Source organism: Limulus polyphemus, unplaced genomic scaffold (assembly GCF_000517525.1).
Source record: "Limulus polyphemus unplaced genomic scaffold, Limulus_polyphemus-2.1.2 Scaffold113, whole genome shotgun sequence".
NCBI classification, from domain to species: Eukaryota; Metazoa; Arthropoda; class Merostomata; order Xiphosura; family Limulidae; genus Limulus; species Limulus polyphemus.
This window is the reverse complement of record NW_013665723.1, coordinates 1,074,034-1,096,442: the sequence shown is the minus strand read 5'-3', so window position 1 is coordinate 1,096,442 and position 22,409 is coordinate 1,074,034. Positions and strand designations below refer to the sequence as shown.

Here is a 22,409-nt window from a genome sequence, read left to right as displayed (position 1 = left end):
CCTCCACCAATAGGAAGGCAACACACCTCCATACATAATAAACTCCCTATGTACTTTGATTCATGGTAACTTCATTCTTTTCCTTGGCACTGAACAACACAGACATGTTTAAACTTCTTCAACTTTAATATGATTCATTTTCAGTTCCCATGTGCCACTCTATACTCTCAACAACAATAAGTCATCAATGCAAAATACAACATCAAAATGAGAAAAACAAATGAAATAATATAACAATAATCATACAACACAAGAAATCAATAATAGTATTTTATATCATGACACCCTTCTTACTTGGTTCTTCTGGTGTAGTGGCTTAAGTAGAGATACCCTCTCTCAGGTGCACCTACCTACTTCCTTTTTTTGTGATCTTTGTTATGCACCATTTCTTCATCCAGACATCTTTGATGCTGTTCCTGACACTCTTTGAATCATTGAGGTAGCCTGTCACCAATTCTCATTGTCTTCTTTGGTTTTTTGCCTTTCTCAACTTCACTCTTTTACTCCTTTTTCTCAACTGGACCCCTTTATCCCTTGTCTTTCCTTTCTATTTTCCAGACCTTCCTCCTCTGCCCATTCCCTTATTCATGTGACTTCATCCTCACTGCATGAATGGTGACCATCCAATTGATTTGGGACTTGTGGGGGCCCATTTGTCATCACAGTTGGAAAACCTCTGGTTACAGTTTTCTGTCGATAAATGGGTTTTGCAAGTAATATCCTACAGGCTGTCTCTCCACTTTTCTACCTTCTCTCTTTTCTTTCCCCATTTCATTTCCTCCTCCCTCTGATACTGTCTATCTTCAATGTCTTGAGAAAGTGATATCAGATATTTGGACAAATACCCCATCAAGAGGGTGTATAACCCTTTTCTGGGTTTTTGCTCTCATCTCTTTGTGGTTAGAAGACTAGGGACTAGCATCTGGTAATCAGTCTTTCTTCTTTCAATTGTATTATTGTTGTTCCATGCTTTTGGATGGTAAATTTCTTTTCTTTCCATTGTCCTTTTCACATGGACTGTGGATAACTGAGGTTGACAATTCTGAAGCATTCTTCTACATCCAAATTTCCCATCTTCCAGACATTTTCTATGCTTCATCCACCGGAATTGCATCTTTCAAGCTCTTCATTTCAGTATTACATCAGCCCCATACATATTCAACCATGTTATGAGATACTTTGCTTGCCATCTTCATGGACTGATTCTCCAATTCTCTTTTTACATAGATGATGGGCTTCTCTTATCTCATTCCCAGCAGGAATTCTCTCTTCACTCTTTTCTTTTTCAGGAGGCTGCTTGTTTGGGGTGGCTCATCAAGCTTTCCAAATCCTGTTGTACACTCACACCAACCCAATGTCTCGTACCCTGGGAATTGTCTCGAACTTCTCTTTCAGCTGTACCCAATCTTCTACTCTTTGCCTGCAAGTTATGGAGTGTCTGGTTACCAGGATTCATGTCCCTCCTTTTCATTCTGCAGACTTCTATATGTCTTAGCTGTGATTATCCATATTCAACTCTCTGCTTACCATAGAGGCATACTTCTATTCCCAGGGGCCATGTGGGCATACTTTAATAACGTTTTTTTCACACTGAATCCATCGATAAATGGTTTGTAGAGCCTTTCTTCAATAAAATGTACAATAAGTCAGTCAAATATAACATATGTGATATCTAAAAGTTCCCAGTTTTCCTTAGTTTCTTGGAATACAAAATGCTTGTTTGTGAAAGGGTTGAACTGATCAAACAAATGATGTGTACAAAGAGTTTCTGGACACTTTCTTTTAACCTTTTGTTTGGGCAGTAAATTGGGTATTTGTGCCAATTAAGTGTTATCTCTATTAACTCCTGCTGTACATATTCAGCTTCTGTGGACCAAGATGATTCTTCACCTCTCTCTCTTTCTTTTAGAGGATGTAGTGTATGTCTTGATGACATCATTTCAATCCAAAATCATTATATATATATCACCAAAACCACTATTTTGTTGTTTTTACACATATGAGGGATTCAGGAATGTTTGAAACTTGATTAAAGTCATGGAAAATCAATATTTAATATCCAAATAGGATACATATGCTATACAAGATGTAAATGCCTATTTAAAACACATTATAGTACAAAGATATAGATGTACTATTTAGCAACAGAGATAGTTCTAAGTAAAATGAGAAAAGTATATGTAAAATACATTAAGATAAATGAGTATTTTATACTCTACCAGTATGAAGTCCAAATGAAAAATATATTTAAGTTAGGGATTGCAAATTTTGTTTGTGTATTAATTTCAGTTTTTCGGTCTTGCAAGTAGAGCAGATGTTATGCAAGTTTTTATCTCACATGGCACTTTATGTGATTTAACTCTATGTACAATGTAATCAAGAATAGTGGAATTTATCATTATAATTTTAATGTTTTTATGTTTCTTTGCAAATGTACATATATTTAATTTGTTAAACATTTATTGCATTTATTCTGTTAGTTAAATAGGCATAGTACTTAGCATATCTATTTCAAGAAGACCGAGTTATAGTAGATACATATAAGACCAGAAGTAAGTAAATTTATTTTTCAACTGAGAACATCAGATTAATTCTGTGCAAAGCTTACTTTACAAAGGCTTTCTTTTCTGAATGACTATTTCTCTTGTTGAAATGGTTAAACTTGTCTTCAAAATCCATGTATATATATTATGGTGAACTAAATTTTAATTGAGATTTGTGTAAAATTGCTTTTCTGTATGTTTATATCACTCCAGCTGCTGTACATGTATAGACATTTTGAAAATTACAATATTATCTATTTATATAATTATTTAAATAAGGTTAAACTTTAAAAGTAGGCATAGTTGTGTAGTATAAATAGTTTTTCTCTTTCATGTTAATATATTTTTTTATTTGGGCTCTCTTCTGGTAGAATATGAAATACTTATCTACCTTAATGTATTTTACATACCTTTTCTCACCTTACATAGAACGATCTTTGTTTCTAAGCACTACATAGATGTATAGTATAAATAGTTTTTCTTTCAAATTCATATAATTTGCCCTTGATGAAGAAAGGTTCATCTTTTGAAAGAGCTCAGGTTATAATGTTTAGTATTTGTGTCTTAAAATGATTTTTTGAACCTGTTTTTGTAAAATCTTAAAAGAGTTTCTGATAATTTTAGAAGTTACTATGTAAGCTAAGTGAAGTAATAACATATGTACAGAATCCATCAAGTTTCTTGAATTATTGGAGAATTCTAATTTGACTATTATATAATATTCTTTAGGATGTAAAGGCATTATTGATACTTTCAATTTACTGTAAAACTTGTTTATAAACATAGGATATTATATCATATACATCAAAGAACCTTCATTTTTTTTTAAACTTTCCATTAATTTTGAACATATCTTGTATTTAGGTAATGTAATGTTTAAGTGAAATATACTTAAGAAATACATTCTAACCATTGTTTAATTTTGTTAACAGGAAACTGCCACAGTGGAGGAAAAAATATATTGTTTATTATTGTTGATGACTTAAGGCCTACACTAGGATGTTATGGAGATAGCAGTATGATCACACCTAATATTGACCAGCTGGCTAAAAGAGGAATAAAATTTAATCAGGTGTTTGCTCAGGTTTGTTGAATATTGGAACTTTGTAGTTAAGTTAACTTGTATATAGTAAGGCTCATGTGAACTGTGGTCCGAGGTTTTCCTTTAGTGTTTAACTATACATGTATTCTAAGACTTCAAAACAGCCATACATTCCCAAATGTATAAAGATAAATTTCTGATATGGTATGTTACCTCCAGTCACATAAATAGCTAGTCTTGTTCAGTGCTGCCCTCTATATGCACAATTTTTTTAACATGCCACAAGCCTTGAGCTCCCACATAACCTACATTCAACATGGTTCAACTGCATTTCGAATGTAACTCATCATGCAACAACCCTCCACCAATAAGAGTAGGACACTCCCTTCTGAGGCATGTGACTCCCTCTATTCGATTCTACCGAACTATCACTTCTTGTTTGACAGTACTCGTGTTGTAACATTTAATTTGTGCTCTCTTCAAATTTTTTCTTTTTCATATCTTTGTATCAATTTCTCTCAACAAGTTTACTATTTATTATGCAATAGTGATATTTGTACCTTGTTGAGTTATTCCGAAGTGGAATTATTTTATATTTCTACCCAGTTGTGGAACTTATTATTTCATTTCAAAAACTTTTTATTCATTTCTGCCAACACAGTTGTGTTTGTCATTTTGAATTATGAATTCCTAATTCTAAATTACCACATTGGAGGTTATGTTCTATCAGCACATTTACACAAGCTTCAGGTGGCGATACTACACTAGGAAATTATTCGCTTTACTTCATTGGGAGATCAATTGTCTAATGAGCTGACCTTTGTCAGGCCTTGACTTGAGTTTGGGGACCACACATTTTGAAATACAGTCCGCCGACTTTGGAAATATAAGGCGTTATACTGCTGTGGATTTTCAATATTTTTATTGTTAATATTATTAACTGTAGTTATTTGCATTCCATAACATAAGTTTCATTAGATTAGTCAATACTCGTAGTCAAGTTCAGGTTTAAAATTAGGCTTAGTTGTATCCTTTGTTCTGTACCATTTGCTTAGGTTTACCATGGGTCTCTGTTATTTTAGGATTACCTGTAATTTGTCTTACTGATATATCAATCATTAGTTTAACTGTATTGTTTTTCTTCCATATATCACATCTCTGAATGATGTCTTTTCATCGATTTATCTCATCTCAATTAGTATGTTCACACTCCTTGCTTTACCTTTCTTTTCTGTGGGCATTTTCTCCAGGTGTTTGGATGACCAAGGTGGACATTTCCAATGCTTAACTACATGTACCTGTGGTGGAACTTTCCCATCCATATCTTCAGTTTGTCCATTGGGGGGTTGTATATCAGTTTCACAACTTACCTTTCAGCCTAGCCCCAGCATTTTTTGTTGCGTGATCCCCTCCTTTGCTCAACATGTTCATGCTATGGGGTTGCACTTCCATATTTATTTGGATGACTGGCTTCTTCTTGCTCATTCTGAATGGGAATCAGCCTGTCACACTCATCAGCTCCTGGTGGGCTGGTTGGTCAAATTGGAGAAGTTTTTCTTTTGTCCTATCCAATACTTGCTCCATTTGGGTGTTTTCTTAAACACCCTCTCAGTCGGGCCCAACCTTCTTCTCTCCAGCTCCATTCTATGGAACGGGCCGTTCGGAAATCCCTGTCTGTTTCCTCACTTAAAGCTCAAAAGGTTCTTTTGCTTTTGGAGATGTGGTCCTCCATGACCCCTCTCATACCCCTGGGCAGGGCCCATATGCGGTTTCCTTAAATGGTCCTTCAAAATTAATGGAACCTCACCTGGGATTCCTTGGATACTTCTATATCCCTTGTAGATGATCTCCATTGGTGGTTGAACCGGGGTCATGCTTCCTCTTCCACGGCCAGATTTACATCTTTAGGGCTGGGGGCTTGGATAGATCACCAGGAGGTTTTGGTCATTGATCTGTGGAGGAGAATTCTCTTCACATCAATGTTCTTGAACTTCTGGCTGTTTGTTGGGCTTTGGATCAATTTCTTTCTCTTGCTAGCCGTCAGCTGGTTATGATCCATTTCAACAATTCTTCCAAGGTGGCACCAGGTCCAGATCCCTATGTTTTTACACTATGGATCTTCTTTATTGGGCTCACACACATCACATTTATTTGATGGCATGTCATGTATCGTGTGCTTTCCATCTCGTAGCTGATTGTCTTTCCTGACTGGATGAACTTTATCCCATGGAGTGGTCCCTGCATCCTGCCATTTTTTGGTTGCTCTGCCTGAATCTGGGTATGCCCCATATTGATACCTTTGCCACATCTCTCAATCTCAAATTACTTTGGTTTTGGTCCTCTATCCTCAAGCCTTGGCTGTCGATGTCTTCATCTAGCATTGGTCTCATCTGTTCCTTTAATTTTATCCTCCCATCTGTTTACTTTATTGGATGGTCTCCCTCATCCATGCCATTCCATGCATGGTTCTTCTGATTTCTTCAACTGCAGGTGGTCCCCCCCCCTCTTCCTTCATCTTCACACCTGGCTTTTATCAGGCAAGGAGTTCCAGTTTCTCTCACTGAGTAGGTTCACATTTAGCATGTTCCATATGCTCTTCTTCTTTGGCCGTCTATCAATGCAAGTGGAGCGTTTATTGCTCCTGGGCAGTGACTCTGGGTTTTTGGGCTTCTCCCCTAATAATTGCCTGGATTTCCGAGTTTCTCGCATGGCTTTTTGTGAGGGTTCTTCAATCTCTTTGATTTTGGGGTTTTGGATGGTATTATCCCATACATTGTGTTTTTCCTGCTTCTGCAGGGTATTTGCTTTCTCTGGTCTTTCCATGTTGATCTGTTTCTTCTGGCTCCATCAGTGCCGAGGTGTCACTTGCTTTTGGACTGGGACATTAACACAGTTCTTCATGCCCTCACCTTACCTCCGTTCAAACCTCTGTGTATGTATTCCCTTTTTCACCTCTCTTTCAGGCATATTTCCTCCTACTCCTGGCCTGCAGTCATTGTAGGTCATATATTTTTGGCCTCAGCATTACCAGGACCTTGTACCACTCCTACCTTATCCTTTATTCAGATCATGCTTTCCTTCCCAAGACCTTTGTGGTTCGATAAGGTAAGTCCTTCTTTTCCCCTATCTGCTTATCCTCTATATATCATCTCTACCTTTGTCTTGATCCGGATAGACTCCTCTGTCCTGTCTGTGCCCTCCATTGTTATATTGCTCGCACAGATTCCTTCTGGGGTCCTCATTCCCACCTTTTTTATCCCTTGGCAACCTTCCTCTTCCCGTGATTATTTCCTGGTTGTCCTGATCAATTGGGTTTCACATTTGATCAAGTTGGCCTATTTCTCCTTGTCTCCTTCACAGTGTGATCCCTTTCATGTTTCCTCACATCAAATCCATTACCTTACCTTCTCCATTGCCTCTCGTCTTTGTTGGCCATTGGAAGAGATTCTACAATCGGGCATGTGGACGACTCCATACATGTTCATCTTCCACTACCTACACCACATCCCTGTTTCTGCTTCCTTGGGGTATCGCCTGCTGCCTTTGGCTATTCGACAGACTTAGGCACGGTTCTGACATTAGGTAAGTCCTCACTAATGCTTTCTTTTCTTTAAGGGGCCCCTGCTTTAGCTTCACTTTGAATCCTGCTTTATGGCGAGTGGTGTCTGACCAGGTATTTTTTCTGTACTCAGAATGGGTTCCACTTAGATGGCTATAACCATTCACAGACATATTGATAAAAATCTGCACTGTAAGCCATGTTGATTCTTATACATTTTCCATTCCTATGAATGCTCACCCTTGAGATGGGGAGTTTCACAAGATCACTAGAGTGTAAGTTTCTCATGATAATTGCATCATAATATGCCCATCCTGAACTGTACTACTCATCGAAGGCATGGGTAAATCAGAGGGGGGATTGCTGCCCATCCCTGCCATGCTTAGATTGAATAAATCAATGTGGTTTGCTTTTCAAAATAGGGTTTCGTGATCACCCATTGCACTGTCTCAGGTGTTGCAGCCCCTCTGGACTCTACACCTCACGTTTCCCTTCTTTTTTCCTGTAGAGTACGAGAGTCCTTACCACTTACAAACTGCTGGGGTGGTTGACCATGGAGGCACCCTGCTGAATGAGTTCCACACAATAACCATTCAGTTACAGAGTAGGGCAGTGGTGTTCTGCAGGTGTAGATGACGTGATATCCTACTATTTGTGATAACCAATGACAAGGGAGTGAGGTGTCAGAATGCATTTCACGCCTTCTATTGGGAGCCCTCATCCTACCCTCGCATGGATGTGGGTGCTTCTCAAGCAGGTTTTGGATTTAGAGTGAACCGATCAACAAAAGTCCTTACACAGGTTTTGGGTTGTCTGTCTTCCTACCTTGATTTCCTCCATCTGTGTTGTGGGTCACAACAGTGGTACATTGGATTGTTCCGGTTCTGTCCTTAGCTATCCCTTTTTACTCTCTTCTTACAGGGATGTTATTGCCATTTCGATGGTCCTGGCCTGTTTTCACAGTTGGTGGAGTTGATTTCATGTGATATACATCCTTTCAATATCAGATTTCAAGTTCCCAGATCGATAGCTTATAGCTAATTCTAGTGTCATACCCAGGAATCGGAGTGGTTATCAATCCCGCGTCTCTTGGCTTTGAGGTGAAGACGGTATGATCCACATCCTACCCTTGCGAGGATGTCAGTACCCCGCAGGCAGGTTTTGGAAGTAGTTGACTTACTGAGTACAGTCTGCCGCATCCTAGCCACTCTACACCTTGTGGCGCACCCTTTGTTTTTCCACCTTTCTCTTTGTGGGATTGAGTTACTGTATATTTCTATGGTTAGGATTACTTTCCTGCCATATTCTCTCCCACTTGGATGTGCACCTTTCATTTTTTGCCCTTATATCTTACACATTCCACAGTTGGGCAAAGAATATACCTGGCTCAGAAGTGGTGCATTTCCCCTCTTCGAATATGAATCTCATTTCCAAGGGTATCCTTCGGACGTTTTCTTGAGTTACTTTTGTCATTCCCTTGCACTAGACCCTCCTCCTTATCAATGTGGGATTCTAGTTAATTTTGTGAGAGGATTAAGTACTGTATAGGAGGTTATAATTTTCCTATACTGAAAATATATTTCCGATAGGTACTTCCCCCTGTTCACCTTCCCCACATTTATCTAGTGCTGACAACTTCTGCCAAACTTCGAAGTGATAGTTCAGTAGAGGGAGTCACATGCATCATGTTCCTATGGGTGAGGAGGTGACGAATGATGATTTACATGAGAGACATGTTGGAATCTTGGAATTCCAATAGGGGAGAACAGAAGGCTTGTGGCATGCGTGAAGAAAAAGTTTGCATATAGAGAGTAGCACTGAACGAAAATAACTAATTTTGTGAGAAGAGGTAAGTACCTATTTTCAGTATAGGAAAATTATAACTTCTGTTTTTTTACTGATACTTGTTTCCATTGAATGGCAGTACATCTTGCTGAATTGGATATTATTTTAAAAAGACACTTAAATTAGGGTACACCAAGTCAGCCACTGATCATCATTTTCTTCATCAGTTTCCTTTATCTTTCATTTTTATTTCACTGATGAGCTCTACTAATTGCTAATATTATATTAACTCTCTTTCCATTCCTAATAAGCCTTCATGATATTTCACTTCTTTCTTCATTTTCATTGTCTTTCACTGTTTTACTGTTTTGTTTCTTTACTTTCCATGACTGATTCCAAAGTGGGAGAAATGTATTCAATATTACTTAACACAGTTGTGGGCCTTTTCTGTTCAACACTCACCTGTGAGCATAACACATAATTAAGTGAAATACATTTGTTTTCCTCTGTTTCTAATATTTTTTTTCTAACTCTTTTTTCTGCCTTCCTTTCCTGTGTTTCTTTCCTATTTTATTAGTTTTCCATTCCATGTTTATAAGCAAACCAACAGTTTTCCTGTTATTTATTGTAACAAAAAATTAATATTAGTAACTGTGGATTGCTTTTATGAAATGATAAAGTGTATTCACACAAGTTGTTAAATGTTTCCTCACTTCTGTTATTAACTATAACCATCAAATAAATAATCAAATTTTTCTTGTGTTTCACATAAAATAAGGCCCTATAGATTTGAATATGTTGGGTGGGGGTAATAAAGGAGACTGACATGGAAATTTCCCCTGGGTCTCCAGGAATCTGTGGGTGGTTCTGGGTCGAATATCAGTCTCCACCTGTAAGTCTTCTAAAATTATTGATGCTTATACATATCATCATCTGTTGTGTATGGACCATACTTTTTGATTCATCTATATAATAGGCAAGTATGTTTATTAATATATGATGGACACATCAACCCACTTATGGATCAGCCTATTGAGAAATTCTTGGTATCTTGATGGGCCAGTCTAATCGTGATTTCAGTATATATTCCATAACAAGACTCATGTCAGATTGAAGAAACACATTAGCAAGTGAAAGAGGTTATGAATATCAAATAAATGCCATGTTCAAATATTTTTGCATCCTTAGATTTTAATTTTTCATGATAATCAAAATTCAGTTGAAGTTCAAAAGTGGGTTCACTTGCATCCAATGGCCTCCCCTAGCAACACCCATAATATTTACAAAATAACAAAAATATTGTTTCCAGAAAACTGTTAATTTTTTTACTTTTCATGACATGAAAAAATAACACAGTTTGCTACAAACCTTAAAATCTAATGGGTTGAGTTAAGTTTTATAATTTATAGGCTGATTGAAAATACAAAGGATATGTATAGATAAATCCATTTTGAAGAAATAATAATGTGTATAAGTAAGGCTCTTTAGATAGTATGTATTAAAAACAGGATGTTCCCAATTTCTAATGCCAGATAAATATATTAGATTTGTAACAGTACTTATACAACAAGGCTACGAGATGGTCAGCTTTCATATTTTTAGAGAAGCTATTAAGTTGTTGTGAGTTCAACTGCTAGTCTTACTTACAAATGTAACTATATAAATATACCTGCTGTGTTTAAAAATTGTCTTTGAATTAAATTCTAAAAACTGAAATTTATTATTTTTTATGTAATTTTGAAAATTAGAAAAAATTATATAGCATTCAAAACAATGTGCCTTGTTCTAGGAGTGTGAATAAATCTGTAACACTAAAGTGTTTCTTGTTTCTAAATATTTACTTTGGAAGTTTTTCAAATCATTTTATTTTAGTTAAGTAGCTGAGTAGACAGTTGTCAGTCACCAGTAGAAGTGCTTAGTTCTTAATAACAACAATGTCAGAATACTGGAAATGTTAAGTTATAAATGTTATAAATTGATTAAATATGCTAGAATTTATTCAACTTTAAAACAATCTATTTAGAATCTAAACAGAATTTAGAAATTTGCTTTTAAGTTTTACTGTTGAGATATTTCTTATAATATTTTGGTCACAAAGATTTAATTTTTGCTGCGAATATAACATATTAATGGCTGCTTTGGCATCAACTTACTGAGTAATATATTTTAGAATATCACATTTTTACATAGCATAGATAGCTTTTATTTAGCTTTGCATGGATATTTGAAACAAACATTTTAATGTATACCATTCTATATCTTAACTCCACTGTTGATATTTTATAACTGCCGCTTTGCTATTTAGTAATCATTAAAAAAAAAAAAAAAAAAGTAACAGAACAATCATGAACTTTTGTGGATCTTGCAAGTAGTCTTTTTACCTTTATTTCAAAGTTTTCAAACTGATTAGTAGTAATTCTTTGCTAGTCTTACAACTCTGTTAAAAACAATTTTGAAAAGTCTAAGTAGGTGATTAATGCTAATGTTTCTTCCATGCTAATGTATGCATAGCCAACAAGACTCAACCTTGAAATATTCATTAAACATGTCTTTCATATAAAGTGTACTTAACAGTGTGTATTTAGGTTTCACGTGTGCATTACCAAACTACATTATGGAAGCATAGATATGTGTGTGTGCATATATATTATTTTATGGAACAACTTAGTGTATTTAATAAGCATAGAAGAGCTATAATTGTAATATTTTATTTTGTACTTATGATATGTAATTTTATGTAAATTGACTGATGTTTTACTTCAATACTTAGTTACATAAGTTAAGTCCAGACATATACTAAGTAAACCAAACCTTGTAAATTCTTATTGTTTCATGACAAAAAAATGTTATGTAGTGGAAATTACAAAAACCTAATTATAGATGTTTAAATTTGTATTTTTTTAAATTTCGGTGTATTTCCACTGATATTTCTCATTCTAAAAATCCAAAATAGGTTGATAAAGAAATGAAGGTGAAACTGAGATCTATATTAAATTTGTGGTATTATGTAAGTGTAATCCTATCAGCAGTAAATTCTGCTGGTAATTACCTGTGCTCAGTACTGGAAATTATTTTTTAAGGAGATACTAGTACCGGGACTTATTTGAGCTGCTTTGTCATTTTTTATGTTTACATGTAGATTTTTTTTTTCTTTTTCAAAAACAAATCTACTTCACCCAGCTGAGTACCTCTACTTTTGTTTTGAGAATTTCACCCCTGAATCCTATAAATGATGTTAAAATAGTGTTGAATTTACCACAAAATGAGACTATTTTAAAAATTCTCAAACAAAATAAATTTCTTGTTAGTATGAGGTTTACATAGGCACAGCAGAAGGGAGAGGGGATTGAATGACCACCCCAATATTCTAAAAAATCTAAAAGGTTCACTCTCTTTTGAATTTTTTTTTTGTAAATAAACTTCACTTTCATGTAGCCCCCCAGTGGCACAACGGTATGTCTGCGGACTTACAATGCTAGAAACCGGGTTTCGATACTCGTGGTGGGAAGAGCACAGATAGCTCTTGTGTAGCTTTGTGCATAATTAAAAACAAACAAACAAACTTTCATGTAAATCACTTAAATTCTTTGTGTAGAAAAAAAGTTACATATATTTTGTGGAAAGATCCCCACCCCATTCTACTGTATTGTTGGCTATGCTCCTGGTCTAGTAGTTTTGAACAACTTTTAGTGTCTTGAGGTACAAAGAATAAATGTTGCAACGTGGACTATATTTTTAAAGAAATTTCTATTAAGAAGTACAAAATTTATAACTGAAATAAAAAATCTATTTCATTGGAAATTTTGAATTTGAAAGTTTGTTAAAGAGATTTCTATATTCAGACAATATACAATATCTATATAAATTTTTCAAGAATAGGTTTTTGTAAGTAAATAAAAAAAATTAATAGTGTTGAAAACACCTGGATAATTAAGTGTATAACTAAAGGTGCAACTAATGGGAAAGCTCTGCTGCTGTAGCCAGTTTTTATTAAGTATGTTCTATTATATAAGCAAGTTGAGGTTTGAGCAACTGAGCAACATGTAAGTCAAAATTGCCTTCAACTGAAAGTTCTTTAACCTGCTGCAAACATTGGAGCAAAACATGAATGAATGTTCTAAAGTAAAAAAAAAATGTGATAATGTCTTGAGTGTATTTAAGGTATTCAGTGATCAGAAGATTTGATATTTATGTAATAGTGGCTTTGTCTTTCACTGGCTATGAACCTATATTACAATATATAAAAATTCATGCAGATAAGGAATTCAAAGTAACTTTGGTATTGCAATAGCAAATTTTTCAGTAAGCATGAACATCTGATATTCTATACTACTTTCACCAGTTATTTGTTTCTACACATTATTTCATGAAAGTATTTGTTAGTTGAACCCTAATTTTTTCATGAAGCTGCAATTTTTTATAATTTTTACAACACATAGTAAACATTTTGCTGGTTTGGGTACACTGGTTTCTGTATAATAACAATTAAATTTTAACTATGTTAACTATGAAAATGTAAATGTATTTAAATTGTATATTTAATCTTACTGTCCAACAGCAAGCTGTATGTGGCCCAAGTCGAACATCCTTGCTTACTTCTCGTCGCCCTGACACTACATTTACCTATGATCAACATACTTTCTGGAGGACTTTTGCTGGGAACTTCAGAACTTTACCTCAACATTTTAAAGAGTCTGGATATTACACTGTTAGTGTTGGAAAAGTGTTTCATCCAGGTATGAAGCACTCCTGTTAATACTTGCTAATCCTCCATACTTTACATAGAACTATTTTTGATCAATTTGAGATTAATCTTTGCTTGGAAGTAACTTTCAGTAATAATTATATAAAATGAGTAAAAAAAAGCTGTACAATAATGTCTATTTATTATGGAGGTAATTATTTTAAGATGTTTTAACATTTCCAGGGAAAGCCTCAAACATGACTGATGACTATCCATACAGTTGGTCCCAAGAACCTTATCATCCTTCAACACAGCAATACAAAATGGCCAAGGTGAATATATTATTCAAAACATTGTATAAGTGTAGTGATTTCAGTTTTGTTATTTTCTCAACTTGGATTTGAATCCAAGGCTTCTCACACATGAGGTGAATGTTGTGTCAACTTTTCTAAAGGGTTAACTAGAACTACCATATAACAAACATGGGAAACAAAATAGAAATTTTGAGGATTCACTTTGTGATATTATAGGCAAATTTTTTCATGTCATTTTTCAAACTCTACTTCTTGAAAGGTTGTATGTGATGTGGACATATAGTTTTTTGTCCTAGATATTCTGCACCTTTTAGCATGTTATCAAATTGCCATGTGTGCAATTTTAGCAGTGGTTTGCACTGTAGCAATATTTCTATCTTGGTACATTTCCTCGGAACTCGTTTTTAAAGGTAATTTTTTTTTTTTTTGATTAATAGTTTTACTGAAATAAACAAAGTGTAAACATTTATTTTTATAATTTTTCTTGAGAATGTGACTCCTGAATTAACCATAGATGTAGATGTAAGCTATGCATTAAGATTAAGTTATATGCAATAATTAAGTCAATAAATAAAGATAGTAACAGGTGAAAGTTGTTTAGTTGATTTTTTTTGTTAAATCTTTTCAAATTGGCTATAAGCTGGACATGCTTATTTTAATCAGTATTTTTACTCCAAACATTTTCTGCCTTTCTGGGAGTTGTAGTGCAAGTCCACCTTCTTGGTAAACCTAAATATTTTATTATGGGGTGTATGTCAGTTATGGTGTTGTTCTATTTTGTTATAATTTTTATGTGTAATTGTAGTAATTTGAACAACACAGCTACTTTTCCAATTATTTTCATTGTAATATACAAACACACACACACACATAATGAATGGACAGATAGAACTAACTTAAACAATGCTTTATTTTCTTCAGGTGTGTCCTAGTCCTGATGGCAAGCTTCACATGAACCTCGTTTGCCCTGTGAAGGTTGACAGCCAGCCTGAGAGTACTTTACCTGATATTCAGAGCATGCAATATGCTAGAGATTTTTTAAAGCATTTTGCAACTACATATGACTCTGAGAACTGTGTAAAACCATTTTTCCTTGCTGTTGGCTTCCATAAGCCTCACATTCCTTTAAAATTTCCTCTAGAATACCTAGGTAAGTTCACTGTCATTATATTTTCGTTTTTAATGCCTTTTGTAGTTTGCTAGGTCTACAGCATGTTTTCTGCTTTATTTCTGAACCTTTTTATGTCTCACTTGTATATGTAATAATAGTAAGTAATCAGTCTTGGTTTTATATTAATATAGTTATATTGATAATCATATTTATAAAATTCATAATTGTAATTAGGGTGGGATAGATTACACAGTTGGGTTAATGTTCAACTGAAGATTAATTCTATATCTAAAAGATAAAAAGTTTCTTGTGTTATTAAGTCCTTAAAAAATTTCTTGTTTTGTTATTAAGTCATTAAACACCAGTGCGCATGTCTGTAAAGGCACAAGATGTGATATTGAAAAGGGAATATGGAATTGTAATTTCTTTTATAAGTATTGAGGAAATGGACATTATGAAAAATAGATACAGCATTGTGAATTTTGCTTTTCAGTTGATATCCACTGTAAAATATTAAGAGTAGATAGCCTGTGTGTGTGCCTGATGATTCATTCAAAAGATTTGTTTATAATCATGTCACTGCAAATGCACGGAGAAAAAATTTCTTTGTCAGAGTTAAAATGAGAGTAATTTTAGGAAAAATTTTATTTGTATAGGTACTCCTCATCAGTGCTGTAGGTCTCAATCTCGATGTTTTACAGGTTTCAAAAATGAGACTGGCTAAATTTATATCTTTTAACAATATTAGACCAGTCACCTACCCTGGAATATTAAGCGTTAAATATTGTTTATGCAGCAGTTCATACAATGCACAGTGTAGCATCAAAGATGTTTTACTAGGAAAACCCCATTGGTACTACACCTTTGCAGTGATGTTTATAGTGCCTCCCTTATTTTTTTAGGTCACTAACCACCATATTGCCTGTAAGCCAATCTGCAATCATAACACGCACCATTGAAAACTAACTGCTGCTATACATTGCATTATGCGTAGTCTTACTATAAGTTTTTATGAACGTCATCTGGTGCACATATTTACATCATGATCATCCCTGATATTCAACAGGTCTAGTATATGTGCTGTGATCCTGTTTGACTTCAAAGATCATAAATAATTTATGGACATCAATAATAGTTTGTTTTATTTGCTGACCTTTTTTTAGTTTTTTATAACAAATTTCATTGAACAAAAACAAAGAAACTGGTTTGCTTGCACTTGTATATCTTGTTTGTAACACCACCTAGTAACATACATTAATATTCTTTGTATTTGTTATGTTTTCTTTAAATATGCATGGTGTATAAACATCTAAAATGTCAGTTGAGCTTTACAAATCAAACTACATGTATATGATGCTAATCTTTTTATGGATTGGTGATAAAGTCTCATGAGCCTCGTTTATTTTTCTGGATACAAAATAATTAACAGGTACTTGAATTATCAAAAGATTGTGCAAATATTCTTAGTTGTCACAAAAACAATCTGGCAAAATGGGAAGAAACAGACAAATTATGGAATAACATAACTCTTATTATTCATATTAATGATTCATATAGGAAACATGTTTTAGTATGTCTACTATTGTAATTATGTTTTTTATACATCACAGGTTGTTTTAGTAATTATTTTGTATAGCAATGTATTCCAGATATTAAGGCTAGAGAAAATATAGACAATAAAGTTATATAAATACATGCATGCACTTTTCAATCTGAAAAAGTTTGGTATTTGAATTATTCTTCCAGTATTTTCATGTTTGAAATATTTCTATCCATTGTGAATGTTAAGCATATGAATTAGGAAGCTATCTTTTACTGTAATCATCTTTTGCCACTAAATTCACCTATGAAAAATTTCTGTTAATGCTTTATATTTTAGTATTAGAGATAATCCTTTTATTAAAAACAATTTTATTTCTCAAAAGTGGTAATTAGAAGTTGTATTTTTTATCTGCTATACTATTTACATGATATAGAGCAGCAGTTGTCAGTTTATGGTTCATGAGTTCCTTGCAGTTTGTCCATGAAAAGGTTGCATAATTATTGTAAGGAAGTGGCATCCCAATGTATAGATAGATCATTGTTGCCTGCCAAGGTAAGAAAAACAAAAAAATACAGGTGGTCCATGAACAAAACAGTTTGAGAACCACTAATCTAGAGTATGAATGGGTCACTGTATTTATATAAATTGCAAAATACAAAATACTTTGAAATTTTTGAATATTTGTTTCTTTTATTTAGATCTTTATCCACTGTCATCAGTGTCTCTTGCACCAGACCCTCGATACCCCAGTGACATGCCACCTGTTGCATGGAATCCTTGGATGGATTTGAGAAAACGAGATGATGTCAAAAATTATAAAGTTTCTTTTCCATATGGTGAACTTCCTGAAAAATTTCAGGTATCTTTGAAGCATAGCTGTACTTTATTTAAGAGCATTTTTGATGGAAATATCAATTAGATTGCATTAAGGAAAATGGAATATCTTATTTCCTTATGTTCAATTTCAGCTAGCCTTGTGATTTTACATGTGCATTGATTTAAGTGTTTGTTATATTAAATAAAGTTCAAAAAAGTTTTATTTATTTAAAAGTTAGATATTCAAGTATAACAAAATATAATTTTTCAATTTTACATTAACCTAACTTAACTCTTTTTTTATAAATAATTTAGAGTGCATTTTATGACCTTTTACAGTGTTAAATTTAAATTTTGATTAGAAAACTTTGTTATCAATGTTTTTCAATAAACTTGGTATGAAAACATAGCTTGTACTTGAAATGTTTATAACATCTAAGTTTTAACTTCTTAACTCGGAAAATAAATATTGAAAAAAACCTAAATCTTCATTTTTCTGTGCCAAATGATGATTTTGAGTTTGAATTTCTCCACTACAGAATCTTTAACTTCTAAAATAGGTTGCTTCAGTTTCAGTAAATTAGAAGCACAAATTATACCTAATTGCAAGAAAGAATTTAAAATTTGAATGTCCTACCTTCTTAATTTGCTGATATGTCACTATTTTTCAGGCATACTAAAGAAGTACCTCCATTCTTTCTAGGACTTTCCAGATTGTTTGTTAATCAGTGTTACATGGCTGATAGAATTGTTTATAACTAATAGAAAGAGCAGGTCTTCCTGTGTGTAAATCTTATTCTACATTCAAAGTAGTGTTGAGACATTCTATTCTAGAGTTTTTTTTTTTTTGGACACCCAATTTTGTGAAACTGAATGAGGCTTAGGGAAGAATGTCTTATTTATATTCAAGTGCAAATGGCTTGAGTATGCACTACAAATCTTTATTTTTTATTTATTTTTTATATATCTTTTAACAAAAATAATTAAAATGTAAAAATTATAAACCTTTCACCTTAGCCTAACACAATTTCTGTAATATAATATGTCTAAAATCTCAATTGCTTGAGTTCACTGTGAAACATGACACTTGTGAGCTGTTTATGTTAGCTCTATGGGAAACAGCTAATGGACTCCCACTGTGATTTATAGCTTTTGACCTGAGAATTACTGCTGAAGTGGGTAAAAAATACAGCAATAAACATCAAATCAAGATAACAGATGTGAAAAGGTTATCAGTTTAAACTGTTGAGATATAAAATTTGGAACTTTCTGATGAATAGTGCTGTCAGTGCAGAGGAAAAAAATAGTATTATTCATTTCATACTCTTCAACTTCATGTTTTACTGTATATTGATTTATGTATACAGTTAGTGTTAGTGTTTAGGACATTCTTGGAGTTTTGTGAATGAAATGTGAAACTGTAAGATGAAAAACGTTTTTATTCTTAGCATAAAAATAACCTTTCACTCAGACTGATTCAGTAAAAGTTTCAGGAATTTGCTGACAAATCTTTATTAAAAATACCTTTTTAAACACTTTCATTTGTTAATGTACAGCAATCTTATGGTATTTACTAAAAGCTTGACAAATCTTTATTAGGATACATTTAGTAAATTCAGAGTAATAGTGTGTATAGTTTCACTGTTCCAAGGTTGGTAAAATTGACCAACTTTCTTCTTCTAGGGTTAATATTATATTTCAACAAAAACAATTTGTGTATAGTTAATTTTAAATAAGCTTTTTCTTACGTGTAGATTTCTCAATAAGAGACCTTTTTTCATTACCTGAAATAATTATTAGTTTTGTTGGATTACAATACCTATTTGTGTAATCCACTTATGTGATTAAACATCAGCTACGGTGAAAATATTATTGAACAATTAACTCTCAATACAATAAATTAGCAAATACATGTAGTGTCATTTCAAATAAGTTATTTTTAGTTGATTGCATTTTTTCCTAATTGATCAATCCATAGTGTTTACGAATAACTCTAAAATGTGGTCTTTGATGGTTGAGACTTATTTTTACGTATCCTTAACAACTTGCAAACCAACCATGCTTTTAAAATACTTTATTCCATATTCATTATGCTAGAAGTATAAATACAAAAATCTACTTCGTTCTGAAAATGTTAGAATATTAATGATTAAAACACATCTACAAGCTTCTAAGTGTACAATTATGCAAGATTTATGTCACTGTTACGTAGGAAGAAAAATTAGTTTTATAGTTTATCTCATAAACATTTCATGTATTTTATTCTAATTTGGGACTGCCAAAATATTTTGTAATAGTAAAAAAAAAAAAACAGTTTGTATTTTTTCTAATGTAATTACTACTCGGAGCCATTGATAATGAAAGTTACAATACTGTCAGTTGTTTTACCTTTGAATTGGCATATTTATAGTTATGAGGTCTGTGTTTTGATAGAAAAAAAAAAGTCCTAAATAAGTAATTTACTGAACTCGTAAAAATTGTCATTACAGAAAATGTTTTCACACTTCTGCAGGCATCTTAGCCATATGTAAGGCATGTTGACAAGTACTTGCTCTGGAATGAGGCACTCAGTGTCTGCACTTCCTATTAGAGCTGTATCACACTGACATAGGGTTCTTGAAACTCAAGCAGAGGCTACCTTTTTGCTGCTGTGTTGAATTTGGATGATTAGTGTTATTTTTACATTTCATATACTATTGTATCCTCCAGTCCTAATAGTTATATAGATTACCTTGTAGCCATTAACAGTGCCTCGTACTTATTGTTGTGTTCCTGAATACAAAAATCATGGCAGCCACAGACTTCCAAGTAACCCAAACTTACAGAAAGCATGGGTATTGTTGATGTGACAAGATGTCAAAAAAAGATGGTTTGTTACTATGCTTCACATATAAAGATTACATTAAAGTAACAGTTGATGATAAGCAAATTGTCTAAATATTGTGTAAGGGTACAATTAAAGGTTTATTTCACTGTAAACAGAACTGAAGATTTATTCGCTTGTAATTATATATGGATTGCATCAAATGTAAACTTTCTTTTTATAGTTTGCCTCTTAGGAGAGCAATAGGCTGATGCTCTCTTCATTATCCAACAGTGAAGTAATTTAGGCCAAACCATACAAAGTCAATGTTTTAAACAGGATGCATATATGGAAATGTGATGTATACTTCAATGATGGTAGCTAATCTATTGACATGATGTCATTTAATGCGAGGAAAAAAAAAGCTGAAAATTGTAAATTTGGTTCAAATGGTGATAAAGCAACATACTTCATTTTGACTGACCCCTTATCTGTGAAACTATACATAGTAATGTTACTATAATTCTGAATTTGCCATGTGTCTTCATGTAATTTAGCAAGCTTTTGCTGAATGTTACAATTTTGATGTACATAGAAAATCAGGCTTTTTTATAAAGAATTTTTACTTAAGATTTTTCAGTGAATTTGCAATACCAAATTTATTGCTATCTTAGCAAATCAAGAGGTTCAAATGTTAATTTATTGTTTGTAATTAATATGCATGGATTAGTAAAGCTGCCTCTCACAGAGGTATTGCAGCCAGTTGGATAGACTGGCAGTTTCTTTGTTGGTCAACTATCTTTTGAAACAGTTTCTGACCAGTGTTTGCTGGTTAATGGAAATGCTACTCTAAAGAAGACACTTAAGGTGTAGTAATTTTGTTTTGGTTTTTCCACTGCCTAAATTTTTGATTCTGTCATATGCCATCACTTTTTGGAAATTAAAATGGAGTTGACTTATACATTTATATTGCATGAATTAACTAAAAAAGCAACATATTAAAGGGTGGTTTGTGGTTTATTATATTTATTTAAGGCCATGTATTTTTATTCCATGAATGTTAATATTATTTGGAAAAGTAACATTAAGTGAGCTTAGTATTATAGATTCAACAATTTGTGGAGAAGGAGTTTTTTGTTACTTATTTGACTCGCTATTCAAGGGTTGAGGTTATCAATTTGAATAAATTTAATCAGCATAAAAGTACAATAAAACTAAAAATCTGCAAAGAGGCATTCATCACAATGAGTATAGACCTACAACTGTTAGTTATGTTTATCCTTGTTTGAACATGTTGAAAACAACAATGAGCAGATTACTTTGTTTTAACAAGACAACATAACTGCACAGGAATAAGATTAGATTTACAGTACATATTCAGGGTTAGAAAATATCCAATTTTTTTCTCAAAATTAATTAGTTGTCTTGATATTAAGGTTTAAGTTGTGCATTAAACAGATGAACAAGAAATGTTTAAAAACCTGTATTCCAGACAACAATATTTGCTATTTAAGGTAGCCCATTGTGTAGTTTTGTGCTTAATTACAAACAAACAAAAGTAATACAGAAGAACAGTTGAGAATGAAAAAATGATATAATTTTAATTTGTTAATTTAAATTTTAGGAGATAAGTTCATGTTAAACAAAAATGTTTCTGGAAACTTTGAAAAAATTACATTTTAAAACTGAATGAAGGGTTTTATGACATTGTTCATTATTGACAGTTGAGAACTATTATTCTCTAAGAAAGTATTTAATTCAAAATTTGAAGATCAAAATTAACTTCTCAAAAGCTTATAAGTACAATGCACTAAAATAAACAACATCATACTAGTTTAGACAAGTTTATATCAGTTGAATAAATTGAAATATTTTAAACATCAAATGCTAGAATTATAAGTATCTTCCATTTTTATGTAATACAGAGAGAAATTAGACAGGGATACTTTGCATCTATTTCATACATGGATGATTTAGTTGGTCAGTTGTTGGGAACATTAGAAGAAACAGGATTTGCAAGCAACACTTTGGTAGTGTTTTTGGGAGATCATGGTAAGTAAAGAATATTGATTTACTATATATATATATATATATATATATATATATATATATATATACTATATACTATAGTTGTTTGGTTTGGTTGTCGTCGTTCGTTGGTTAGTTAGTTAGTTTAATTTAATTTAGTTTAGTTTACGTTACTTAGTAC

The 22,409-nt window shown here is 33.0% G+C and overlaps 1 protein-coding gene across 3 annotated transcripts in view; it reads left to right on the top strand.

The window, feature by feature from the left end:
* Positions 1-22,409, top strand: part of LOC106471547 (iduronate 2-sulfatase-like) — a 39,558-nt gene that overhangs the window by 9,208 nt on the left and 7,941 nt on the right. For all 3 annotated transcript variants that reach the window (XM_013932153.2, XM_022401009.1, XM_022401012.1), the window contains exons 3-8: positions 3,476-3,627; positions 13,488-13,665; positions 13,857-13,945; positions 14,849-15,077; positions 17,280-17,440; positions 22,126-22,252. In XM_013932153.2, coding sequence (XP_013787607.1) covers positions 3,476-3,627; positions 13,488-13,665; positions 13,857-13,945; positions 14,849-15,077; positions 17,280-17,440; positions 22,126-22,252 — 936 coding nt within the window. The remainder of the gene's footprint in view (positions 1-3,475; positions 3,628-13,487; positions 13,666-13,856; positions 13,946-14,848; positions 15,078-17,279; positions 17,441-22,125; positions 22,253-22,409) is intronic.